Source organism: Condylura cristata, unplaced genomic scaffold (assembly GCF_000260355.1).
Source record: "Condylura cristata isolate star-nosed mole 26May11 unplaced genomic scaffold, ConCri1.0 scaffold00002, whole genome shotgun sequence".
NCBI lineage: Eukaryota > Metazoa > Chordata > Mammalia > Eulipotyphla > Talpidae > Condylura > Condylura cristata.
In genome coordinates, this window is record NW_004567103.1 from 19,060,426 (window position 1) to 19,088,042 (window position 27,617).

General features: G+C 34.0%; 1 protein-coding gene across 2 annotated transcripts in view; it reads left to right on the top strand.

The window, feature by feature from the left end:
• The window catches only part of KANSL1L (KAT8 regulatory NSL complex subunit 1-like), a 94,704-nt gene that overhangs the window by 57,430 nt on the left and 9,657 nt on the right, over window positions 1–27,617 (top strand). For both annotated transcript variants that reach the window (XM_012727308.1, XM_012727309.1), the window contains exons 6-8: window positions 2,713–2,917; window positions 18,135–18,297; window positions 20,637–20,744. In XM_012727308.1, coding sequence (XP_012582762.1) covers window positions 2,713–2,917; window positions 18,135–18,297; window positions 20,637–20,744 — 476 coding nt within the window. The remainder of the gene's footprint in view (window positions 1–2,712; window positions 2,918–18,134; window positions 18,298–20,636; window positions 20,745–27,617) is intronic.

Genomic DNA, 27,617 nt, shown 5'->3' on the forward strand with positions numbered 1-27,617 from the left:
TAATTATAAAAATTTCTAAAAGCTGTCTTGTTGCTTTTAGAGATTCTTTTGGTTCTTAGGGCAAAATACTCAATATTTACTCATTAATTATTAAGTGTAGTGTGTTGTGCCATAAGCACATAGCTGGAATGTTATAACTGCCTCATTGTGTGTAGGTGTGTGTGTGTAGGTATGTCTGTTCAACTGGTATTTCTTGAGCATCTGTTGTTACAATATCAGGAACTTTGGATACAAGAGTAAATGGTCACAGTCTCTATTTCTTAGTCTGAAATGGAAAAGACATTAATTAAATATTCATACAAATAAATGTAAATTTATCACCATAAAAATGCTATGAAGGAAATGAACAGTGCTATCAGAGCTTTTAGGGGGATATGTCTTTGTCTTTGTAGAGAGATTATGGCAAAAGCTCAAAAGACTTCCCATAAGAACTGACTTAACTAAGCCAAATGGTTATTGGAAATTATGTAGGTGAAAGAGGATGTGGAAAAAATTCTAGGAAACAGAAATAACATATAATAGGTCTTGTACTATGAGTGTGAGTTATTTGAAACAAAAGGAAGCAGTGTGACTAGAAGACAAGAAACAACAGAGAATGTGATACAAAGTCTGGCAGGAACGTGATGACAGTAGCCCAACAGTGGGAACTTCCCGGACAAAGAACCTCTTTGTTCTGTTTTTTTTCCTGCATTTCTAGAATGCTAGGTCTCCTGACTTGAGCACCTCTAATACTGCCTTCTGAAACCTGCCTTCCTCCTGACTTTGATTTTCTTCTCTGCCAGATTTTCTTCTGACCTGCACAATGCCTAACTTGGTATCAGCGACCTGCACAATGCCTAACTTGGTATCAGCGACCATTTTTTCAATTTAACCATAGTCAGATTTATTCTTAATTAACCATCTATGAAGAGTACACGTCAAAAGTAGAAAAAAATAAAGGAGCCCATCAAAAATAGTTCCCTGGCAAGTGGGAGGGAGGGTATGATGTTAGGATCTTTGTTTTGGGAAGGAAATGTTGTCCAGATCATGGATGCCATTTTTGTCAATGATTCGAACACTGAAGCTTGGCAGATTCAGGATGAAGCGTTTCTGGAGCTCCTCTAGACATTTCCTAAGAAGTTCCACTGCCCCACTCTTGACCATGATGACCCAGCTCCATGGCTAGTTTTCAAAAGCATACTGATATACTTAACGTTCTCCATAGATAATGCATTTATGTATCACTGACACAAAATAGCATTGGAGCATGAGATTGTATCTGTTATGAAAACCATTATATTTTAAACCTTTCTTGAGAGATCATTAGAATGTTTTATTAACAGGACTTAAAACTTTCTTGATTAGAGCTCTTAGAAGACTAAATTTAATCCTTGTAAAGGTGAAGTAGTTGTCAGTTCTTGTCCCTATATTGCTCTGACTAGTAATGTCACTTAAATATCTATTTGTTGAATGTTTGATAGTGACAAAATTACATATTATTCTCTTTGTTTTCACAAACATAGGCCTTCAGGTACCTTTATATATGGCTTCTTATTACTATGTGAATCTTTCTTGATTGACTTGCTTCATCTACAAGCTAATGAGAATTTTATAGTGTCCATAAATACTACTTAAATCCATTAATACTATGGAAAACTATTTTTTTTAAAGATTTATTTATTTGTGCATACAGAACTGGGGTACAGGCCAGAGGCTCAGGGGCGATGAGAGGCTCCACCAGAGACAGAGTGGGGAGCAGGACAGGCAGATCGACAAAGTACACTGCTGAGGGGAGCAGCGGGCAGGTCAGGAGAGGTCTGCCAGGCAGGGATCGAACTCAGGCGGAAGCGACTATAGATTCTCAGTGCTGTGCTTTAACCCGCTGCGCCACCAGGGAGGGCCTGGAAAACTATTTTTTATGTTAATTGTTTAGTATAGTTTCTATTTGAGCCAAACAGCATTTTGAAATGCTATGCTAATTATCAGCATTGCTTCTAGCAGATACACTTGATATTATAAAATTGACTAGTTTCTGTGTATATATAAATCAGGTTGAACTTGATATTTTTCAGTAACTGAAAACATTAACTATATTTTATATACTATGGATTAAATGAAGGTAACAGTTAAACAATGAGGATGAACTTCCTCCTGATTTGTTAAAAATTTTTAATGTTTAAAATTAATATGAGGAAGAATTATAATATTATGCTTTTTCATGTGTAGTTTGTAGTTTTATTATAGTCATGGCTTCTATATCAGAAAGTTTTAAAAAATTCTAAAATATAATAGAATTGTATCTTATTTCAAAATTCACTGAAATGGTAGATAGTACTTATTTAAGAGCAATTAATGATAAAATGATGATACTTTAAACTTTTTAAACCTAAAATTCCACTATATGCAAAAAGAATTCAGTGTAGTTAGAACATTATATATATGAATTAATTGATTTACAATGAATATGTTGTATTGGTGAACTGATACAGATTTCTAACTAAATAGGATATTTGTTTCATAGGAGAAAATAGAAGTAGAAATTATTGTCATAACTTATGTATGTAATCCCCTATTAATATACATTCTTTCACCAATTATTATTAACACAAAATTGGCTAAAATTAATACTCTTCTATCATAATAAATCAAGACAATTTACATTTAGTTTTCTTTGTCTGTTTTGTTTTCTCCACCCCCCCCACCCCACTTCTCAATCATTTCATGACAATTCAGTGCTTCAGAGAATTTAGATGAGCTCTCTTCCTCCAGTAGCTGGTTACTTAACCAGAAGCACAGTAAGAAAAGGAGAAAAGACAGGACAAGATTGAAATCTCCATCCTTGACTATTATGAGTACAGCAGCTCGAACGAGGCCACTTCACAGTTTCCACAAGCGAAAGCTCTACAGATTGAGCCCCACTTTTTATTGGACTCCACAGGTAAGGTCATCTCTGGATAAATGTGAAATTTTTTGGCCATCATTATTTCACATATACATTGAATATCGTTATTTATAATAATTACTCCTAGAACGCTTTAACAATATTATTTATAAATATGTTATTTTAAAGATTTTACTGATTAGGGTAATAAGGAAAATACATGTGTACTACTATTGTCTTTAGCTTAGTAATGGAAAGAAGAAAGAAAATTTTCACGGCTATTAGTAGTTTTGGAGGAAATGACATTGCTCTTTTTTAGGTGTGGTGTATGTTAGTCTTCGGGAGCACACCTTTTCCTTTCTCTAGAACTTAAGTAGTGCAGTTTTAGATGTCTACACTTCCACTTTATATCAAAAGAGTATACTTCATTAAAACATTTACTTGGAAAAGCATATTTTGATTTGTTTGCAAAATATCAGGTATAGTTTTTTCAGTGCACATCTGAACACCCTATGATGAAGGCCAAAACAAGTTATCACTAGTTCTTGTATGATGTGCTTTTTTTATTCCTACTTTTTTGAAATAATATATCAAGGGAAAAAATATAATTATTTCTAATTAAATCACACTATTTTAAGTATATTTGTGTAAAAATTAAGGTAGTTTGTTTTGCTAGGAACCAATGTTAAATTTGGTTTTATAGGATTCAATTATAAATAGGAATGTGGATTCTGACAAATTTGTTTTTATGAATAGACTGAATTTTACAATTCAGCAGTTCAGGTTATTAATCTGATCTCCCCAAAATGAAAATATTTCTTCTAGAATTTTAAGAAATTTTCATAACTAAGTGGGAAAATATTTTATTTAAAGTTTTTATATATGAAATATTTTGTGATTTTTCTTTCAAGTAACTATGAGCAATAAATATTCCTGAAATCAGTTTTAATTTCATTATTAAAAAAAGACCTGCATAAACTATTTTCCAGAAAAAATAGTTATTTTCTTGTCTAAGCTTGATGTCATTTCTCTCATATCCTCACTATGGGGTATATGTTGATATACTACCCTGGGTTATAAGTCATTGTTTTATAAGACCTTTATTGCTCTGTGTTCTCATACTGTAAATTTTTAGAAAACAGTGACTGTATATTTCTGAACCTACAGGGTCTTAAACAGTCACTATCCAGTAGATAGTAGGTACTCTGTAAATAATTGTGCTTTCTATTGTTTTTGAATAGTTTGTTTTAAATAATTGCTTTAAATTTCTGGAAGAATTAATGTAGTATGGACTATAGAAAAATAGTAGACAGTAAGAACTTGAGAGTTAGTTTTGATTTGCCTTGTGAAAATAATCCAAGAAAATAATCTCCAATAGGCTATAATGATGGAAATATTCTATAAATTCTGAGTTCCAGTATGTTAGCTAGATTTATCATTGGGCATTCGAAATATGGCAAGTACAGCTGAGATGATTTTTTAGTTTATTAATTTTGATTTAAATAGCCACTGACTTCCAAATTGGATATAATAGGGGTAGATTGAAGCTTATCCTCACAGCTTGAGTACATCTGGCACTCATTCCTGTTTTCAAATACCATTTCCAACTAAAAAGAACGTGATCTTTGGAGAAGTGGCTGCAGAAGAGAAACTAGAAGATAAACCTGTCAGAAGGTTTTGTGGTGTTCACAAAAAATGATGGGGGCATGTCAAAAAAATGCAAAAGATAGCTTGAGTAAGCTCTCATTGACCTAATCTGGGACTATTTGGATTTTAAAATAAATCATTGAAAAAATAGGGAGTCATGAGTACATACTGGGGTGTGGAGGGGGAATAGGAAGGATGGTGGAAAAAGAAAGGAGAACGTTTCCATATAGTAGAATAAATGTTGGTTAATAAATGTAACACCTTTATTGAAATTAGAGAATGAGGGCCCTCCCTGGTGGTGCAACGAATGAAAACACAGCACTATGGAGCTATCCACAACCACTGCAGCATGAGTTCAATCCCCAGCCAGGGAGGTGACTCACATGGTGTGGCAGACCTCTCCTGATCCGCGCTGCTCCTCTCAGCAGTGTATTTCAGTACATCTGCCTGTTCTGCTCCCCACTCTGTCTCTGGTGAAGTCTCTCACCCCCAACACCTCTGGCTTGTACCCCAGTTTTGTATGCAAAAATAGCTAAAATCTTTAAAAAAAAAAAAAAGAAATTAGAGAATGATTGCAATAATTCTCTATTAGAGAATCAGCAGTGAAATTGGAGAATCATTGTAATATAGTAAAGACTGGCAAGAATCTTCAGTGGTCATAAATATTATTGGTATCATGTAGCTATTCCATGAGATACAGTAGCACTACATAGTTTTTTAGCCAGGGATGCATTATCTGAATTTATTTGTTAGAAAACATCAAAGTTAAAATCAGAAACATACCATTAAAAAAACAACTAGCCTATATTATTTAAGAAATGTCAGTGTTATAAAAGCCAAGAAATGCAAAAGAAATATTTTAGATTGAAAATATATGATATAAGTGAATTTATGGTCAAAATTAGATTTCACTTGGAGGGGAAAATTATTAGACACTGTTCATTGTAGGGTATATAAAATATTATATAATATTGGATTATCTTATATCTGTTTTGTACTTAAGAAAATACTTTTTATTTTTAGGTTTAACACATTGAAATGTTTAAGGGTAAACTAATTAGGACACATATGTGATAAATTAACTTCACTATATGTTTAGACTGATAGTATAGAATATCTTTGGGAGGACTGAAAGAATAATAAAATTATTTTCTCTAGTGCTTAACTTGCTAGCAAGTTAATACTGGTTGAAAAAATGTTTGTAAAAGAGCAATAGAGAGAAGTGGAGTCTTCCATTACTAGGTGAGATAGAATACACAGTTGGCTGACCATTACTCTTACTACAACTACATGTACAAAGTATAAAAGAAAAATTATCATACTGTTAAAGATATGAGCAGGATTTCTGGTTTCACTTTCAACATATAAAAAGCTTGAGAATCACTCCTGTCTTTACAACAATAAAAAGGTGAAAAATCAGTGCTTTTTCATAAGCCAGTCAGAGAAGTGAGGCTGTAGGACAATTGCCAACCCAAAATATAGAGAGACAGGCAAAGCCTTTCATAACCAAGATCTGCTTATCTGGATCTGAAACCACAGGAACTATTAATTGGTAATTTTGAGGAACTGCTTGAGGTTAAGCAGCAGCTAGCTTGAGAATGAGAAACTTCTAGAGAGCACAATTTTAGGAAGACCCCACACTGTCACTGACTCTGGCATCCCACTGGGTTCTTACATTGAAGAGCCAACAAGGATCCCTTGTGACCTACCATTGAAAGGGATGAGGAGCAATTATAAAATAAGCCCCAAACCATAAAAAGACCTACTCTTTAGGGGTAAAACTCTACCAGAGCCTAATTCCACCCAAGAGAGGAGTGTTTCTCCACTTCCAACTCCTGTAGCCTTTTTTCTGTATTACTTAAGAGGGAGTGGGAGTGTAAAATAACATACTTCTTAAAGTCAAAGTCCAGGGGCACAGAGAACTGAGATTTAATCACAAGATCAGAGTAAATTATGGTACTTTAGTAAACACATTTTCTCTTCTTCACACTTAGCACCACACCACCAGGACTCTAGTGCAGTAAGAGTGGGGTACAGCTGCAAGACACAAATTGTTTGAGGAGTACTTAAAAGGAGTTTGAAATTTTCAGAGACAAAAACAAGGACACTAGAGGAATTTGAGTTGTCTGGAATCCACAACTACAGCAGACATCAAACATATCCCAAATCTTAGTAAGATTAACAAAACACCTTATGATGAAAGTCTGTTTACTTTAAGTTCTGTCACCTGATATATCATGTCTGTTATCAACAAAAAAGTTACAGGGCATGCTAGGGGCAAAAAACAAAACAAATTCTAGAGACAAAGCAACCAACATAAACTTCTCAGTCAAATATAACAAAGAATGTGTTGATATTATCTTAAGTAACTATAAGTATGTTAAAATTTTTAATGGCTAAAGTTGAAAACATGCAAGTACATGGATAATTTAGTAAAAGAATGAAGCTTTTATTATTGAGGTTATATTGATTTACAGCATGGTATTGAGTCAAGGGAATACTTCCTCATGTATCACATGCCCTATCTACTCCCGAGCACCCACAGCCTTTTATAATATACCTTAGGTCAACTGCCACTTTGTTCCCACCCCACCCCCACCTCTAGCAGCCTCAGTTCTGCAGTCATATTTCAATCATCTGGTATTTGTCTTTCTCCTTCTGACTTCTTTTATCTAGCATAATCTCCTCCAGTCCCATCCATGTTTCAAGAGTTTTTTGTTTTAATAGTACATCATGTATATGTACTACATCTTCTCAACCTACCACTCACATGTTGAGCACTTAAGTTATTTCCATAACTTGGTTCTTGTAAATAGTGCTGCATGAATATAGGAGGGCATATATTCAGATTAGTGTTTTTGTATTCTTTGGAATAAATACCCAGGAGTAGAGTTGTTGGATCATATGCTATTTCTCTTTTTAATATTTTGAATGTGCCTGAGTGAATGCATTTGCTATATAAGTATAGATATAGACACAGATGTAGGTGTAGCTATCAGTAAAGACAGCTGGAGTGAGGCAGGCATAATCAGAATAGGTACTCTCTGATCAGGGAAATGGAATATAAAAACTCTAACACACACATTTAAGGTTCTTTGTAGCTGTTAGCTCTTCCATATGCCCTTTTAGCAGCATGGTTTGTATCACTTTTTCTTAAAAAAAGAGCCCCCTTTATTGTATCTGTGTTAGTTTTCTCAGCATGCCTTCTGCCAGTAGAAGCCTAAAGCCCAGAGGTCTTTTCACATTGTCTTAGTTCAAATTCAAGGTTTTAAAACTTTGTACTCTTTTTATGTGTCTCATTAAAATAAACTCTAGTGAACAAAATAATCTCTTCAAGTCAAAGCTTTCTTAATTTTGTGAGCTGTTGTGGGACAATAACCTTAAGAAACATAGAAGCATTTCTGTCTAGCAGAGATCGTTGATATTCTTTACGATTTAATAACCCTGGAATTCTAGTTGTCAGGATCTAGGGACAAGGCCTCAAATCTTTCTAAGGTGTTAACAGTCTCACTCTTGAAATAATGATACTGAGGCCAGTTTTACTGGCAGTTCCCTGGATTTGAAAACTTACAACTAATGTAATTTTTTATTGCGTGAATTTTTTTGCTATCTGGTGTAACTGCAAAGAGGCAAGTCTTATTTTTGTATAGGCTTGACTCTTAGATCTTCTAAGTTCTGATTGAAAACTTAATAGCTTCTTTTGAAGCCTATCCTACTCTAACCATACTTTATCATGAGTAATTAAATAAGCCACTTCTTTAATTCTGCACTTTGAATTCTGCCTAGAAACCTCCATAACCAGACCTATGAGATTATTATGTACCCCTTTTATCCTTCATATTTCTACAGACAACTATTATACTAATTGTCTTGACAGAACAACACAATGAAAGAATAGAAGCTAAAGGATTGTAATAATTATTTAGAATTATTATTTACAGAGATTATGATCCCTTTGCTGGACAAAATAATAAACACCATAAATAGGCATTTTATTTGCTCTTTTTACATTACTAGTCTTTAATGAGAATGTCAAGTAACAATGGGTAATATTTATTAATTATCATATAGGCACCATCTTATAAATACATGTATTTCTTATTTAATATTCACACTTCATTTTATATTGGCAACTGAGCACAAAATGGAATGAAAAAAATACATGTATTTCACATTATTTTAAATACATGTAAATGAGTTACTGCTTTCTTTAAGTATTCTGCTTTCATATACTTGAGTAAAACATCTGATTTGAATTTTTCTTAATTGTTCCAGATTGTTTCTTCTAATGAAATCTAAACCCATAACCACAGTTGTTAAAACTTACTAAAGTTACTGCATTTTTTGACATTCTTTTTCTATTGTATTTTTAACTGAGGTAATGTTGATTTACAACACTGTGTGATTCAGAGGTATAGGCTCACACTTCTTCACATGGATGTTAGCCCAGCACTCCCACCACCAAAGCCCTCTTAATCCTCTACCACAGCCCACAGGGATGCCTTCTCCTTTTGCTCTCTTGCCCCTACTCTATCCTCAAGGAGGACTGAGTTTGGTTTAGTTTTGTCTGTGCCTTTGTCTGTATTCCACATGAGTGAAATCATCTAGTGTTTTCCTTTCTTCTCCTTTGGCACTCTTTGAACTGAATCACATATTTAGCAGTTGACATCTACATAATTATTCATTACTACAATGCTTTATTTTTCAGGAGTTTCTGCACATTTTGCTTGTTAATATTGCTTGATCTAGTGGAATAATAAAGTATCTGGGGATTTAGGAGATAGCGTAAGTAAACATAGGATAGAAATATGTTCTCCAGAATAAACTCGAGTGTAAGTCTTAAAATATAACCAAATAGGGCCCTCCCTGGTGGCGCAGCGGGTTAAAGCACAGCACTGAGAAGCTTAAGCCACTTTCGAATGAGTTCGATCCCCGTCTGCCCCGGAGGAGATCCACATGGCGGGGCAGACCTCTCCTGACCCGCCCGCTGCTCAGCAGTGTACTTTGTCGATCTGCCTGTTCTGCTCCCCACTCTGTCTCTGGTGAATCCTCTCACCCTCCGCATCTCTGGCTGTACCCCAGTTCTGTATGAATAAATCTTTTTTTTTTTTAAGATTATTTGTGCATACAGAACTGGGGTACAGGCCAGAGGCTCAGGGGCGGTAAGAGGCTTCACCAGAGACACAGCGGGGAACAGAACAGGCAGATCGAGGAAGTACACGGCTGAGGGGAGCAGCGGGCGGGTCAGGAGAGGTCTGCCACGCCGTGTGGTCACCTCCAGGGCAGGCGGGAATCGAACTCATGCGGAAGCGGCTTTAGATTCTCATTGCAGTGCTTTAACCCGCTGCGCCACCAGGGAGGGCCAAAATAAATCTTAAAAAAAAAAAAAAAGTAACCAAATATATGCTGGGTTAAGTACAATTTAATTTGCAACTAATAATTTAAGAAAAAAAATGTTTACATGACAATATATTTCTTCAGACCTTTCTTGATAATCTGTATTTTAAAAACCAGCCAGTCTTAGGCCCTTCACTTTTGGTGTCTAGATATTAAGAGCTACTCTGACCATCTCCTGGCAGGGAGTTCTCTCTCCCACTAAGAAGGCAGAGGCTCTGTCAATTTTAAAAGACTAGAGATAATTTTCTATAGAAACAGGCTGTAGGCAACTGAACATTCAAAAATTTTATGTAGAATACTGAGCATAACAATATTATTTTTGAGTAGTCATTTCATCATATTTGTAAGGTTTTAGTTAATAAAGGTGGTATTAGAGCAAGAATAAACCAAAGGAATGTAATCAGTTAGAGGTTACTTTTATATGCAATTGTTGTAAGTGTAGATGTTTTGGCTGGGAATACAGAATGGTGGTGAGAAAAAGCCCAGAGTCTTTTGGTCATGCTTCCAGCCACATTCCTCCATACCAGGGGGTTGGCATTGGTGGTAGTTGCTACTTTCCTATTAATACTTGTACAAATTATGTACACTATACTATCGTCATCAAGATCTGGGCAAAATTTTTAAATAAATGGAATCTTACTTGGAGTAGTTTTATATGTCTTTTATCACTCTCTTCCTTTCATGTTGTTTCCTGCCCCCTGTGGGGTCTAGCATTCTTAGTAAACTTTCTGCTTACCCATAGTATTCTTTCAGTCCCCTAACATTTTTCTTTCCTTTTCCTTGTTTATATGCAATTATAACTAGCCTGTATTGTCTCTAATCGCTGTTAAAGTCATTGATACTGTCACTTTGAAAAATGCTGTTTATATTTTAAGAAACTGTTCCTATAAAAGTTAAAATATAGTCACTGGGTGTAAAACTGTTTGAATAGGAGAATCTTTTCATGGTCCATAAATTTTAGCATATAATCAGTCCAGAGCTATTTCATATATATGTATACGCACATATGTAAGTTAAGTTTTATGACATGAAAGCAATCTTTGCACTCAGTAGAAACCATATTTAGAATTTTGATCTTTTCCCAGGCTAGCAAGATGCAGTACAATACTTTCTCATGATGATGCGCAGCTGCAAGCTGTGCTCCTCATCAGACAGGAGGTCACAGGGGTAAACAACTGATATTCTATAATAAACTGTATTGCCAGTATTTTTTTTTATTGTTTTGTGTTTTATATCCACTACTGAAGTGTTTCATATTTTATTATTAAATAGGCTAGGATATTTTATGCAGCTGCAGGCTAAATTAAGCATTCTAAGCACCTTTAGGCTAGATTAAGCTGTAATGTTCAGTAGAGAAGGTGTATTCAATACATTTCAATTTATGGTATTTCTAACTTACAATGAGTCTGTGTTTATGAAAATAGGTGTAGTAAACCTAGTGCTTACAAATTATAGTAACATTTTTAAAATAAAGAAAATCTATTCCTAATTTAAATTTATTGAATATCAAAGTAAAATAAAAGAGAAAATCTGAATAGTTTTAAACCATTAAAGAAATTTACTGTTATTAAAATCCTCTCCACTAGAAAGATCCAGCTGCTTGGCCCTCCCTGGTGGCGCAGCGGGTTAAAGCACTGCACTGAGAAGCTAAAGCCACTTCCACATGAGTTTGATCCCCGCCTGCCCCAGAGGTGACCACATGGCATGGCAGACCTCTCCTGACCCGCCCGCTGCTCCCCTCAGCAGTGTACTCCGTAGATCTGCCTGTTCTGCTCCCCACTCTGTCTCTGGTGAAGCCTCTCATGGCCCCTGAGCCTCTGGCCTGTACCCCAGTTCTGTATGTACAAATAAAAAAAAGAAAGAAAGAAAAAAAGAAAGAGCCAGCTGCCTTAATCATAAAACTCTACTGAATAATGAAGGAAAACTTAATGACAACCATAGGTAAACTCAATGAAAAGAAATTGAGTCTAGCATTCATTTTGTATAAACAGCTAATAAAGACAGTTTAAAAAAGGCTAATTATAGGTCAGTCTCTTTTCTGAACAGAGATAAGAAAATTCTAAACCAGTCAAATCCAGCACTATATAATAAGTCCAGCAATATATAAGAACAGTATGGTATCTTAACAAAGTTGATTTCATATAAGCTATGCATGTTTGATGTGACATTAGAAAATACATTATTTACTACTTAGATAAATCTGGAATGCAGGTAAATCTTTTGATTAAAAATATAGAAGATAAGGTGATAAAATTATCTCTTCATGATAAAAATTCTGGAATTTAAAATTTGATTTTAAAAATAGGTAACTACAAAAGGATTAATTAACATCATATATTGGTGAACACAGAAGACTTTTCTTCTGAGATTGGGATTGACATGAGTTGGCTATTACTGCCACTTGAATAAAAATTACTTTAATTCTAACTTTTATTGTAAGGTTTGTCCATTACTGTTGAACAAATAATAACGATTTAAAATTTAGAAGAATCAAAATGGTCATTTGTAACTATTATTGTAGAGAATCCAAAAGAACAAACAAATGAATTATTTAAATTCATAATCTGTAAAATTATTTTCCAGCTAAATGTAAAAGTAATTTTTTAAAAAGTACCAGGTAAAGTAATACAAGAAAGCTATCAATTACTTTATAACAGATCTAGCCAGAGATATACAAACTCATTACAGAAAAAAATTTGTTTGGTTTAACATTAGAAAATAAATTATTTATTTAGAGATTAATGTAGAACATCTATATAAACGATAAAGTATATTCACAAATAAGAATATTAAAGTATTTCAAATATACTAGTCCTTTCCACATGACTCATCAACTCATTCAAGCTTGAATACAATGCCTATCAAAATCTCAAAAGGAAGTTTCTTTTGTGTACTTCTGTACATGTATAATGTTTTCGAGTTGACACATCTTAAAAACTTATGTGATGCTAGATAAAGAATATTCCCACATTCTCAAAGAACGTGGTGGGAGGACTTGTTCTACTAGATATCAAATAGCATTTTAAAATTACAAAAATTAAAACTGGTATTGGCACCAGGGTTTGGAGTTAGACAATAAAATGATCTAGAGATTGGAGACAGGCTCATTTGTTTTAAGATGGTACTAGAGAGCAGTCAGGAAAAAAAAAATATTTTAAATTAATGGAAAAATTGGTTATTCATATAGGGGAAAATAAATTTGGGATATCTGTTCTTTTTTTTAGAAGATTTATTCATTCATACAGACCTGGGGTACAGGCCAGAGGCACGGGGGTAGGGGGTAAGAGGATTCACCAGAGACAGAGTGGGGAGCAGCCGCGAGACAGGATAGGTCTGCTGTGCCATGTGGGTCACTTCTGGAGGGGGATGAACTCACACTGTAGCGGCTGCAGCTCGCTTGCAGTGCTGCACTTTAACTAGTGGGCCACCAGGGAGGGCCTCTCTGTTCTTTTTTAATGTACGTATCTTCCTTGTCTTACAAATGGGGTTATGTCCCATTAAACCAATTATTAGTTGGAAATACCATAAATCGAAATGTATTTCATACATCTTACCTGCTGAACATCATAGCTTTGGCCTAGCATACCTTAAACATGTTCGGAACACATACATTCATCTATTTGGACAAGATCACCTAATACAAAGATTAACATAACAAAATATTGAATAGCTCACATAATTTATTGAATATTGTACTAAAAAATGTAAAAATAGAGTGGCTATTTACCCTGTGATCATTTATGTGATCAGTTATGACTGGGAGTGTGAGCATCATCAGAGTATTGGAACCCATATTATGATGTGTGCTTTCTACTGAATGCATATTGCTTTTGCACCATCAGAAGGACAAAATATAGAGCAAACCACACAGACTAAGCTAAACTGGGGACCATCGGTACAATAATCACTGAAAGGTAGATTATACAGCTAAAATATAAAAGGAAACATTAAGAGGCATTTTTGAAGATGCTATAAGATACATGATCTCAAAATAGAAAAATATCTTAATAAACTATGATGTTGTAAGATTACACTAAAATGAAGGCCTTGTTAAAGAAAATGAAAGTGCAACCAACCATGAGGGAGAAGATATTTACCACTTATGTAAGCATCACAGAACTCATAATAAGATAATGAAGACCTAATGAAAGAAATGTCATCCAGTTAAAAATGAACAAAAGACTTGAACATGACATTTCATGTAGGTTGTCTTTTCATTTTAACAATGTCTCTTGATGCTCAAAAGCTTTTAATTTTGGTTAACTTTGTTTAGTTTTTTTTCTGGTTGGTCACAGCTTTAGTGTCATATTCAAGACTGCATTACCTAAACCAAAGTAATGAAGATTTGCCCCACATTTATGGTTTTTGGCTACTTAGAGTGGCTAACCTATCCAAACAACTGAAGTGCCCAAAGACATATTAGTAGATTAGGAAGATGGGGTTATATACACAATAGAATATTACTCAGTTGGGGCCCTCTCTGGTGGTGCAACGGGTTAAGGTGCAGTACTATCAAGCTATCACAGCCACTGCAGCACAGGTTCAATTCCCCTCCATGGAGGCGACCCTCTGGCATGGCAGACCTCTTCTGACCTGCCCGCTGCTCCCCTCAGCAGTTTATTTCAATACATGCTCCTGTTCTGCTCCCCACTCTGTCTCTGGTGAATCCTCTCACCCACATCATCTCTGGCCTGTACCCCAGTTCTATATGCATAAATAAAGTCTTTTTAAAAATATTACTCAGCTGCCCTCCCTGGTGGCACAGCGGGTTAAAGCACTGCACTGAGAATCCAAAGCCGCTTCTGCATGAGTTCGATTCCCGCCTGCCCCGGAGGTGACCACATGGTGTGGCAGACCTCTCCTGACCCACCCATTGCTCCCCTCAGCAGTGTACTTCGTTGATCTGCCTGTTCTGTTCCCCGCTGTCTCTGGTGAAGCCTCTCACCGCCCCTGAGCCTATGGCCTGTACCCCAGTTCTGTATGCACAAATAAATAAATCTTTAAAAAAAAATTATTACTCAGCTATTGAAAACAGGTAAACTTTGCCTCTTGAAACACATGGATGGAACTGGAAGGGAGTATGCTAAGTGAAGTCAGAAAAAAGACAAATATTGAATGGTTTCACTAATACACGGCATATAGGAAAATAAGAGAATCAGAAAAAAAAATAACTTTAGAATAATCTTCCTGTAGAATTGAGGGAGGGGAAGAGTACAACAGGGAGGGATAGACCATGTTGAAGGGCGAACAGGTGCCTTCACGGTGAGTGGTGTGGTGACACTGAAGGGTGTGATCTGATGCCTCTAAATCATATAGTGTTGTAAGTCAATGTTACCTTATTTAAAAAAAAATAAGGAAAGAATGGAAATACGAATGTCAATTATATGTTATGAAAAGGTTCAACTTAAGTAGTAAATGGCAATATAAATTTCTACCATGAAAATACTATATGCCTGAGATTTGCAGAAATAAGTTTAATACCCATGGTTCTGGGGCACTGACAACTAAGGTCCTTGTTGGGAGGGTAAATCAGTTCCAACTATTTTTTAAGAATGTGTCATCCAATTAAGCTGAATATATGCATTCATGCATTTGTGTAATGCAGCAATTACATTTCTAGCAATGTTCTAAGGAAATTCTTAAGCCCATATGCCAGGAAATAAAATAAAAATACTAATATTCACACTAGCATAGTTCATACTAGTACAACTACAACTACATAAGACAATCTCTACACAGTTATAAACAGGAGTATGGTGAATCACATACACATAATGTTGAATAAAGCAAGAAGATATATTTAACAATCTACACATTTTAAAATCATAGTCTTAAATGGATTATATATACTTTTGTAGAAAAACTGTAAAGAAAAATCAGGAAATAATAAAATTAAAATTCAGATAGCAGTTACTCCTGGAATTGTGACAGAAAAATGTAATTAAGGAGGCAAATTGTGTTAGCTTATAGGGTTAGTACATGTGTAGAAACCCCATTTGCATTTATAGTGACATAAACAAAATTAAATGTATTTCCTTATCTTGTAGCAGATTGAAATATTCTAGACATAATAACTATGCTCTACATTATTGTCTTGGACTAGGCTCATCACGCTTTTTAAAAATCTAGTAAGCATTACTCTCACCCCCCCACTGTTATGGTGGTGTGTACCCCCCCAGTTGTTCCGAGCAGCCATGGTCACTTTCCAGAGGTTGCACATGAGTTCTCTTGATGGGCTTCTAGCTGGAATTTAGTAGTATTTAGATGAAAGGAAACCTGTGAGTCAGCGCAGTTGAAAGTCAGGAATTTTAAGAGTAGGAAGGAGAATACAGAGGATTTGGAGAAATGTAGCACTCGGTGCTGCAGGCTCCTGTAGGCAGGATAGGAGCAGAAGGCATCAAAGGTATTGATACTGTTGCTTCCCAAAGTAGGATGGTGAGTATAGGTATTTTTTTTTATTCTTGTATACCTTCCCTATACACTATATATTCCCATGTATATTTGAAATGTTTGTTATTAAAATTAAACTCAGTGGGTACTTTACAGGCTTTATTTTGTTTGAATCTTATGCAGCATATGGTATTGTTGATCACACCCTCTAGACATTTGCATTTTTATTGGCAAGAATCTTCTGTTTTTTTCTCTTATTTCTCCATCCATTCCTTTTCAGCCTCCTGGGCTTCACTTTCTCTGCAGGGAAAAAAAAAAGGCCTTTTCCTAGATGCCCCTCACTTGTCTCCATAATTATTTAGGATAGTTTCAAATTGGCTAATGGGTTTCCTGGATTTGGAATATTGCAAGAGAAAACAAATTATATGGTAAATATTCAGATTTTATCACCTTTTATTCATAATGTTCTAGCCATATATGGAAAAAGGAAGGTTAGCACATATTTTCTTTGTAATTTCAAATGAATGTTCCTTATACCTTTCTGAACATTGTAAAATAATAACTTTGAAGTGAGTCAAAAGATCCAGTGCATCTTGTGAAGGTAAGAAAGAACTGTTCCTATAAATATATACATAAAATATCATTAGAATAAGTCTGGAAAATGACTCCCATTCTTAGAATCATGTATCTACATGTTAAATGTTTTTATAAAATTCATCAATTTACTTAACCACTCAGCCTTCCTTGTGGTCAGGAGTGACTAACCTTGGCAAGTGGAATGTAAACATAAGCCATTTACTTGAAAAATTATAGTATATATTAAGAGAAAAAAATAGTCTCAGGGATATACTACACCAGTTTTACTAAAGTGATTTTTTTTTTAAGCAGATGAGATAAAATTCATAGGGCAGCATGACATTTTAACTGTATGTTACGTTCTGTGTAAGGTTCTGTAAATAAAATCTTTAACACCTTAATCCCAACTTTTAAGGAACCAGTGGTCCTAGTTGAATGCAATGTCTGAGGTTCTGTGGAACAGGAAAATGCCAAAGTTAGCCTGAACATGCAAACTCAAGAAAGGTGACAAAACATAACTTTATAAGGTAAAAATATTGAAAAAGAGCATCTAAATATCCATTACTATAAGCATTTAAAATATCAGTTACATCAAAATAAATAAATCAGCCCTAGTGTTATATAGGAAGTAAGGCTAAAGTTGAGGGGAAGAGTAAAAGTAAACTATTAATTCCTAACATATTTTCTCTACTCTGTACAATTTCTTCCTTGTTTGTACTAATTGTATAGCCAGAAGAAATAATTTAAAATAATTTAAAAATCTAGCATTTAATCAGAATGTTTTAATGTAGCCATATCACTTGTCTGACTTATTGTGGTTTTCTTAAGATTCCTGGAGTCAAATCACAACTTAAAGACTTGTAACATATTGTTTGTTTTAGCAAGAAAGAAAACAGATACACCAGTGTTAATGTTAACATTACCCCTGTTCACCGTTACATACTAGTCTGTAACCATTTTCTTTTGACCCAGAGTTACATAAACTCATTTCTCTTTATTGTAATTTCATAAGATGGGCAAAAGACTCACTTTCATAGACATTGCTCTTCAGTGTGAAACGTGAAATGAAACTAGCCAATGCTTATCACATTCATGGTCTTCAATGGCTTTTCTCAGTTTGTGACATTTTGAAGCTCCTTCTCTAAGATGACTTACTAAATCAGAACTTCTTTTTGGCGTCAAATACTGTTCTATAACTGTTGCCCTAAGTCTGATTCAGTTTTAAAATGAAAATGTAGTCTTTAAGTTATTTTTTTCCTTGCAGACTTTGCCTTCAAAAGAAACATCTTTAAATACTACACAGTTACCCTGCCTACGATCACCTTCAACTTGGAGTCACTGTGAACATAATTCAAAGTCTCAGATGTTAAAAGAACATGTATCAGAATTAGATTCTTCTTTCCATTCTATCTTATCATTGCCATCAGGTAAGAGTCCTTATAAAAAAAATATCCTAAATAACTTAATATTTTTATGATGAAATATAATCTATAAATTTGGAAACCTAATAAAATTTTATCAGTTATTTGTCAGTGGCTATTAGAACTAAACAGTTTTCATGGAGAAATTAATATAGTAACGTGCTGAATTAATGTTCTATCTTTGCAAGTTTCTTTAGTTCCTTGGAAACCATTCTGATTTGCTTTGGGAAATGATTAGCCTTTTAACTTTTTAAGTTAAATTTTTAGCATTTTGGTAACATGGCTGTGCTCTCAGTAATTATATTGTTTCTAATGTGTTCTTTTGCATGGAGTTTTCACTGCCATATAATATTTTTCCATTTATAATAAGGATTGAATTTCTCTGAGAGAAATTCATTCATTTTAGGTATAATTAACTTTGAATCTCTAAGAGTATCTCTAATCTACAACTGAGTAAAAATGAGGCATCCTCACATCCCTAACGTAACTTACGTTAAAGCTTCCTGTTCTTGGTTTCTGTTGGTAGTCTTTCTAATCTTACCTATATTGGAACTGAAGTTTAAGTAGGGTAGAAAAGGAAACATTCTTTCATTGGTTATCTCAGGATTTTCTTTTTATGAGAGAATATCTCAAATAGCTTTTGTTGTAAATCACTATTTTGTTGTACCTACTTTCTGGTCTGAAAGTTTGGTTTTGACCAGTGATTTCTTAGCTACATAGACAGGGATTGTTTTATTACACCCTTTAAGAAATCTTAATAATTAATATAAAATCAGCCAACATTGGTCTTAGCATACATTGAGCTCTGAAAGCAAATTATATTTTCTTGTTAATCTTTGCAAAACCCCCTTAAAGATAGATACTCTTGTTTAATCTTTGCAAAACTCCCTTAAAGATACAGTTGTCCTCTTTATGTTACATATGAGAAATTGAAACTTCTGTATTCAAGATGACACAAATACCTGGAGGCAAGATTTGGTCTGAGGTAGTGAGGTAGGCTTACTTTATTTAGGTGAGGTAGAGCCACACTTCTAACCTTTAGTCTTCACTGCCTGTTTTTCTACTACTAAATTTATTTTCTGATGACTTAACCTAAGAGCTAAATGCCCTTCATTTTAATCCTTTTATTTTTCTTTCACTAAGATTGACTTTCTCACCTACTATTTAGTATTCTCCATTTCTTCTTGAGTTCATTTAATACAAATCTGAGTACTTATTGTTCTCTGGGTACTAAGTAAGTGCTAGGAATATACATACAAATAAAATTCCTTGAGTTTCTCGCATTGTAGTTTTAAGACAATTGAAATATACAGTAAGTATAATAATTATGAAAAAATTTGATGAACACTTACAGGTCAGTGTGAGTACTAAGGAAGGTAAATGGGTAGAGCAAAGACCTTCGCCAAGTTACACTTTATTTTCCCAACTCAAGAAAACATAGTAGAATGGATAATATTCTCTTTATAAGTGATAATTTGTCCACACTTGAGAATGGATCTTGCCATTAAAAAAGTACATCACTTGTAGAAGAGTGTTTTTAAAATCCATACATCTTCTGAGTCTATACTTATATATTCATAATTAATTTTCTTTAAAATTACCTTCTTAAACTTTCAGGATATCTACTGCTTTAAAATTTTATTTCCTCCGGAAATATTTAGGTGTCTCGATTAATAATTGTTTTTTAAAGACTTTTTTTTTTACATTCTTAATAGAAAAAAACCCTCTTTAACAAGTGGGAAGCACATCTACTTTATTTGTCTTCTCTTTTGGTTATGAAAATGTAAAATATAAACAGTAAATTGAATTTAAAGGAAGAGAGCTTCTCAGCAGGTTTTAGTCTTTATAAAAATGATTCTGTGATTGTTGATGCTAAAGAAATGTGAAATGTGTTGGTTTTATGAAATGTTGCATCCGAATTATAGTGGTTTTCCTTCAACTAATTAAAAACATGTAACAGTCTCATTTTGGAAACCTCATTATTTCAAGTGTGGAGTTGTGTAGGGACAGGGTAGAACAAGAGTCACCCAGGTTTGGCTGTGTATTAAAGACCTTAGGTGAATTTGTTTCATCTGTGAATAATATTTATAATTTTGTTCATCTTATATACTATTTTAATTTATGAAGCTGTCCACTATTAGCTTTATTTAGTACTCATAATCAGTGATCTCGAAAATCCTGCCACTGATACACCCGGAAAGAGGGTTATACCACTTCTGATACTTGCTGAATTTTCAAGCTTTTGCTTATTTTTCTAAGTTTATGTTCTATTTATAGAAAGAAAGCACTCAATGCTATAGCCTATAAACGGTTTTTACTTGAAATACTTTTACTTGATTTTTCAGATGTGCCTCTTCATTTTCACTTTGAAACGTTATTTAAAAAGGCTGAAATAAAAGGCAATCTTGCTGAAAATAAATGTGTGAGAGACTGTATCATATCTCCATCACCTGGTATGTCATTTTTACATCTTGTACTTTTTTTATACCTTTTACATCTTTCATATACTTTTTAAGGAAATAAATTTTAACAATATAAATTCTTAATTTTTTAATATTTTTCATACATCACACACACACACAAAGTATAAAAGAGTAAGCTAACAAGAAATCTGTGATACTTATGAAAATTATGAAATATTAAAGGAAATTTAAATATACATGTGAAAGTACCATCCATGGGTGGTAAGATAGGTAAGGATATCAATTCTTTCTGATAGCTTATATGTTGAATGCAGTATTGTTAATTATAGAATTTGGCTAATTTAACAAAATTATTCTAAAATCTATTAGTATGAAGAAACAAAAATATAAAAAGAATTGCTAGAAAAAGTAACTGCTGGAGAATACAGCCCAACCACAGGGAAACATGATAAAAACATGTAACAGACTGTATTTACATTAGGAAAATTTTGATAGGTCAGTAAGTCAGACTACATAATTCATATTACTATATAAAGGAAGAACAATATTGCTAATCTTTTAGGGGTAAATTTGTTACACACTTTTTCTGTAGAATGCACTAGAAAACATTCTGTTCTGGTTCTAAGAATTACTTTAAATAAGTGACTAAAATTACAAAAGAAAATTCCAGAATTTTATTTAAGAGCTCATAAATTTTCTGAATGGGAGTGGGGGTACTGTCAATGCTTAGAACCAATCAACAGAAGAAAAAAAACATTTTTGAATATCTACAAACGGGGAACTTTTAAACATCAAAAATTCATATAAACTAGGATAAATTTTTTGAGATGAAGTAATCATCTATCTCAAAAATTCAAGAATCAGTTGAATACTTGTTAAACAGCACATTTTAAAAATTTTAAAGATCATTAACTTTTATAAATACCAAAAATAACCAATAAGAAAATGTAGAGGGATAAATTACCCTAGACATAGTGACAAAGAAAGTATAAAATATCTAGGATTAAACTTAATAAGGACCTGTATGAATAAAACTTTAAAAGTTATTGAGGAACATGTATATACGCACATATGGAAAGAAACATCATACTCTTGTCAGAAGACAGTATTACTTAAGACGTCAGCTTTCACCAAATTAATAATGCATTCTAGTCAGAATCACAGGAATCTTCTTCTTTTGAAACAAAGTTATTAAGTGTATCAGAGAAAATACTGAATAACCATGAAAACTTTTAAGAGTTCAAAAAAAGAGTTCAGTAGAGGAGGAGTTAACTAACAAATGTACTATAAAGCTATAATCCTTAAAACATTATGGTACTAATGGTAGCCACATCCAGGGAACTAAATATAAAGCCTAGAGACACAAGACTCATTACATGGTAATGAGATAGTTTTTCCTAGCAGTGTGGAAAAAATAATAAAGGACATCAAACAATTCTTATGATACATCCCTTGTATAGCACTGGTGGAAAGGTTTCATATTCGTTAATTAATCCTTACAACTGAAGGAAAACTTCATGTATTCAAAGATAAAGAAAATGGTAATATACGTAACATTTATTGTTTATGTGCTAGCCACAATGTTATGTTTACTGTTCTTTTCAATTAATAACTTTAAACAATCAATTCTGTCAAAACTTTGTAGTGAAAACAGGATCCTCAAATATTTGAGGTAGCACTAAGAATTGATACTAGCCTTTTGGGAAGTATTGTGAAATGCAATGCAAGGCCTTTAAACTATGCAGGTTTTTAAATAAGCTCATTGGGGGTAAATAATCCTGTTTGTATAGTATTCACAGCTATTCACCACAGTATTAACTCTGTACTCTCACCCAATAAATCCAGTTTCAAGAATCTACTAACACTAAATATGAAATCATCTTTATTCACAAACATATTTTCTTTAATGCTTCTTGTGATAATGAAAACTTAGAAACAACTTAAAGGGCACAATAAGAAAACAGCTAATCAACAGTAGACTATTCAACCTTTAAAAAGATCTTGAAAGTTTATGAAAGGATGAAAACATTTATCAAAGAATATTAAATTGTATAAAAGAACAAAAATGTGCATCTATGTATGGTATAATTATATTGATAGTTATAAAATGTTTATTCTTTTATCAATCAAATGCAAATGGTATGCTTTTCAGGGATCCTGGTTTGAACAACTCAGGACATACACACACACATTTTTGAAAATAGAAATTTGAGAACAGAAATTGGATATTAATGAATTATTGTTAATTGTTAATATGAAATAATGCATGATTATATAAATACATACCCAATCTTTAGTGTCTTAGATTCAAGCTGACATATATAAATGAAAACATGTGATGTCTGGGATTTGCTTTAAATAATTCAGCAAAAAGTGGGGAGAAAAATGAAACAAGATTAGCCGTAAATTTACAATTGCTTAAGCTTAGGGAGAAAAACCTATATAGGAAAATACAGGTGCAATCAGGTACTTTTTTATGGTATAATTTCTTAGCATTTATCTGGAGATTAAAATATTTTTTAAATAATAGTTTATTTTTACAACATTTTGTGCCTTTTCCCATCTCAGTTATAAATCCCCGTGGGCTTCCCATCACCAAACCACCTATGTGCCACCACCATCGTCCAGTACACTTCCGTCCCCCCACTGTTTTTGATCCCATTCCACCCCTGTAAAATGTCTCTAGTATATAGCTGTTCATTATTATTATCATTTTTTCCCCTGGTCCATTACACATTCAGTATTTTTCCTTTTCTTTCTGGCTTATTTCACTAAGCATGATCCTTCCCAGCTCCATCCATGTTGCTGCAAAAGGCATGGGTTTATTTTTTTGATTGTTAAGTAATATTCCATTGTGTATATGTACCACATCTTTTTAATCTGAGACTAATTTTTTTAAAAAGAAAAAAATCTGATAAAATCATTACATTCAAAGTGTCTATAATAGAAATACGATCATGATAACTAGCTCCAGCTATGGAGGAATTACATGATATTGCCTCGTCAGAGGAATGTGTGGCAAACATATAAAAGTTTAACAATTAAGTTATGAAATTAAAAATAATTACAGTTGAGATAACACTAAAATATGTCTATGTGCCATGATTAAAAGGGAATATGCAAAATTGACTTATGCTGCTAGATAAGTGAGTTTAGGTGGTTCCATTTTGGCAATGTCGCCCTAAAGTTAAGTGGGCCAACACAAAATTAATTGTAACAGCAATAATGTAATGAAACATAAGTAATGGAAAGACCTGGAAAATGCAAGGCATTTGAAGTGAATGCTGTAGTATTAATCACTGTATCTTATTCGTTACTCCCTTGTATTTCTCCTCCGTCCTACTATTAAATTAAGCAATAAGACTTTATCCTATCCTATCCTTTATCCTATCTTATCTTAAATAATTATTAATCTTTCTTGTATTGGAAGTGCTATATCTACAAAAGTAAAATTAGAGTGGGACATTTATTGAGCACTACTCTGTGCCAGGTGGACTGGTAAGTGCTAGGTTCACAGGAAACCAAAGTCTAATAAGGGAAAAGTACAAATAACTACTAAAACACAATGGGCAGCACGTGTGAGCATATTCTAAAAAGAGGGAATATGTAGTTCTGGCTATAGGAAAGCACAGGAATAGCTAAGGGTGATGAGAAAAGGTCAAGAAGACTCTAGCAAGATGGTTATGTCAATGGTAGCTTAAACACTTGGAATTTTAAGGAAGAGTGAAATTTCCAAATCATTGCTTCTTGAATGTGCAGGTTATTTGTAGATTCTGATTCCGTAGCTGGGGTAAAGTTCAAGGTTCTGTATTTCTAACAAAGTCCATTTTAAGTAACATGGAAACAAAGACGATTTGTAATGGAGACATGAAACAGTGTTATGTATTTAAGCATCTGGTAATCTTGAAGGGTGCAGCGTATGAATATGAGTAGACACAGGTTTTTGTTTGCTTTGCCAGAACTTAAATTTATATTAAACTGTCCATTAGAGTAGGGAACAATGAAGCAGGAAACAGCCAAATTCTAGTGGAAGAGTTGTACGATAATGAAAGCCAATTTAAAGGGGTCGGATCATCAAAATAATTGTCTTGGAAGACAGACAGTGAACTGTCAGATACAACAAATGTTCTATAAAGAACATAAGTAAACTGGAGAAATTGTAATTTAGCTAATGTCATTAATTTCTATCATCATCTCATGTTATTTAACAATATGAGAACACCACCCTTGTTTTTTGACATATTTAGACAAGAGGGCTATGTCATTAGCTTGATTTCACTGGAGTTCAGAAAGATAAAACTAATGTGTTAACATGTTAACACTTGGGGAATCTGAGTACAGGACATATGAAAACCTTTGCACTGTCACAACTTTTCTATAATCTTGAAATTATAAAGCTTATTATTCTTTTAGCATAAGAGGAAAAGTGTAATCTATTCAAGTCAGAAACCTAATGTTCAGGCTTCTTCACTCCAGCTTCCTCATATTTAAACCCACTGTGAAAGCAATCTCGTTTCAAATCTACTTCTACTTTCTCAGTCCAGCCTAATGATCCTTATTTAGACTGCTGAAATAGCCAATAACTTATTTCCCCTCTGTTCATTAATAAGTGCTCTTTTCAAAATGCAAATCTAATTACATCATATTTGCTCTCCACCACTATTGTTTTAAAACATTTAAGAGGGAAGTCTTAATACAGGGCCCATAAAGCCATACCTAAGTAGGGGGCCTCCTGTTTTTTCTCCCACCATGCTCCCTTACTGTGCGCACTACGTTGTGTCCAGCTGCCGACGAATCCTGCTCCTTGTTGCTTTGCCTTTGAACATACCATTCTGTCTGATCCTTGCCACCAGCTATTTCTGTTAAAATTTGTCATCTTTCACGTCACCTGGCAGCTTTTCTGAGAACTTAGTAGTTTTCTATTATATAATTTTATTAACTTCTCTCAATAGCAACTTCACTTTCCCATCACAATTAGTTGCAGTTTTTGATATCTGTAAACCACGTTATGTGTGGGGAAAATGCTTTTCTTCCTTTTTTTGTATCCAGATATTCCCTAGCATGTGACTGGCTCTGTCAGCAACTGAATAAAAGGAAATAAAAGGCAGATGTGAGATAGTGGGTCAGGGTGTTTGGGGATGGAATCTGAGGGGAATTAGAAACTAACTGGGAGGATCATTATCAATAGGATAGGTAAGGAGATCATGTGGGGTTGTATTCTGAATTGTCATACATTTCCTATTACAGTACAAGTCTTTTGCAATCTTATGATAAGAGGCTAAGAAGGAAAGAAAATTTTAGTAAAATTCAATTAAAGGCATCACCTTTTTAAAGGTTTATGTTTTTACAAAAGTGCACTTTAGACAAGGGTGTTGAATGGTTTTTAGAGGGGTAAATTGGAATTGCTTTAGAATATGCAAAAAAATGTTTCTATTAAATCAAAGAGTAAGCACTATTATAAAAAAAACCTACATGCCAGGCACATAAGCTCATTAAAACCTAAATTTTCTGATAAGCTCTTTTTAGAAGTAAACTTACAGTGATGCCTTCTTACTTTGTTCAGGTTATCATCTTCCCCTACATGCCTTTTGGAGGAGTGAAGTGGGGAATAACACATACTGTGGCCAGCCTGGAATTGTTTCCCAAAACTCTTGTGCTATTTTTTTCTTACATCTAATTTGTTGTATCAGTCTGATCTTTCCTTCTCCAGAAACTCAATAATCTAACCTGTGAAGCTTTATGACTCTTTTCATTTACTCTGGCCCTCAATTGAGCTCTTCAAATCTTAGGGTCAATACTGACTCTGAAATTTTGGTTATTTCTTTAAATATTACCTCCCATTCATTTTGTTTTCTCCTGATACTTCATTTTGGTCTGTCCTTTTACACTTTTGTTTTCCATCACACTGTAATTCCACTTCTAACTCTTGATTTTGATTTTCACCTGTGCCTATTTTGTTATTCAGTCCAGTTAGTGATTACTGTCTTTAAATTTAATGACATTTTCTGAGATCTCCATAAAGAGGTCTTTTGCCTACTCCTCTTTGACAATATTAACTGTTTTAAAGATGTTATGTATTTTGTGAATCCACTTACTATTTGACGTGGGTCTTTCATTTGATGTTCTTTTTCTAAATAGTTGGTATTTAGACTTTGGAGCCTTGACTGCATACTCATCTTTAAAGTTGACAGTCACTGTTAAGTCTTATACCACTGCTACTTATGGAACCCTTTTCACAAGGTATAGCGATTTGCAAACTTATTTACAGGAAGGCAGGGAAAATTTCAAAGTGGGGGACTTTGGTATTGCCTTTCCACACTACTTACCCATCCATTTCTCTGCTCAAGGCTCTCAGATAAACGGTTAAGATAGATAATCTCGTCAGGTAGCCTGGCTGAGGGGTTGACACTTGTCGCCCCTCCCCCCATCAGATCTCCAGGTAATTGCCTCTTTCCCTTACCCCAGGGGCCTACAGCACCTCTGGTATTGATGGTATTTTTGAAGCAGTATCTTCCCATTTGTTTGAGTTTGCTTTTCAAATTCTGTATGGTATTAAGTCCTTCAAAAATGCTGCTTTATCAGTTCCATTCTTTACGTGTTAATGTGGCTGTATATGTGCATATCCATGCTTGTGTGTCCTTATGTAAAAATCTCATGTATTGTTTTTATGGTATTTTGCAATCCTGAAATCAATCCTAGTCACTGGTGATAGGTCATGCTCTTTTTATCAGTAATCCAGTACTTGTAACCTGGGGTTCAAATACATAACAAGTAGGGTGAAAGATATTTTACAAGAATCTTATTCTGAGTATTTTCAGTTGAGTATTCCACATTGGTATAAACATACTCATTTCATTATATGTAATTCTGAACTGGCATATTAAAATTCTGTGAAGTTATAAC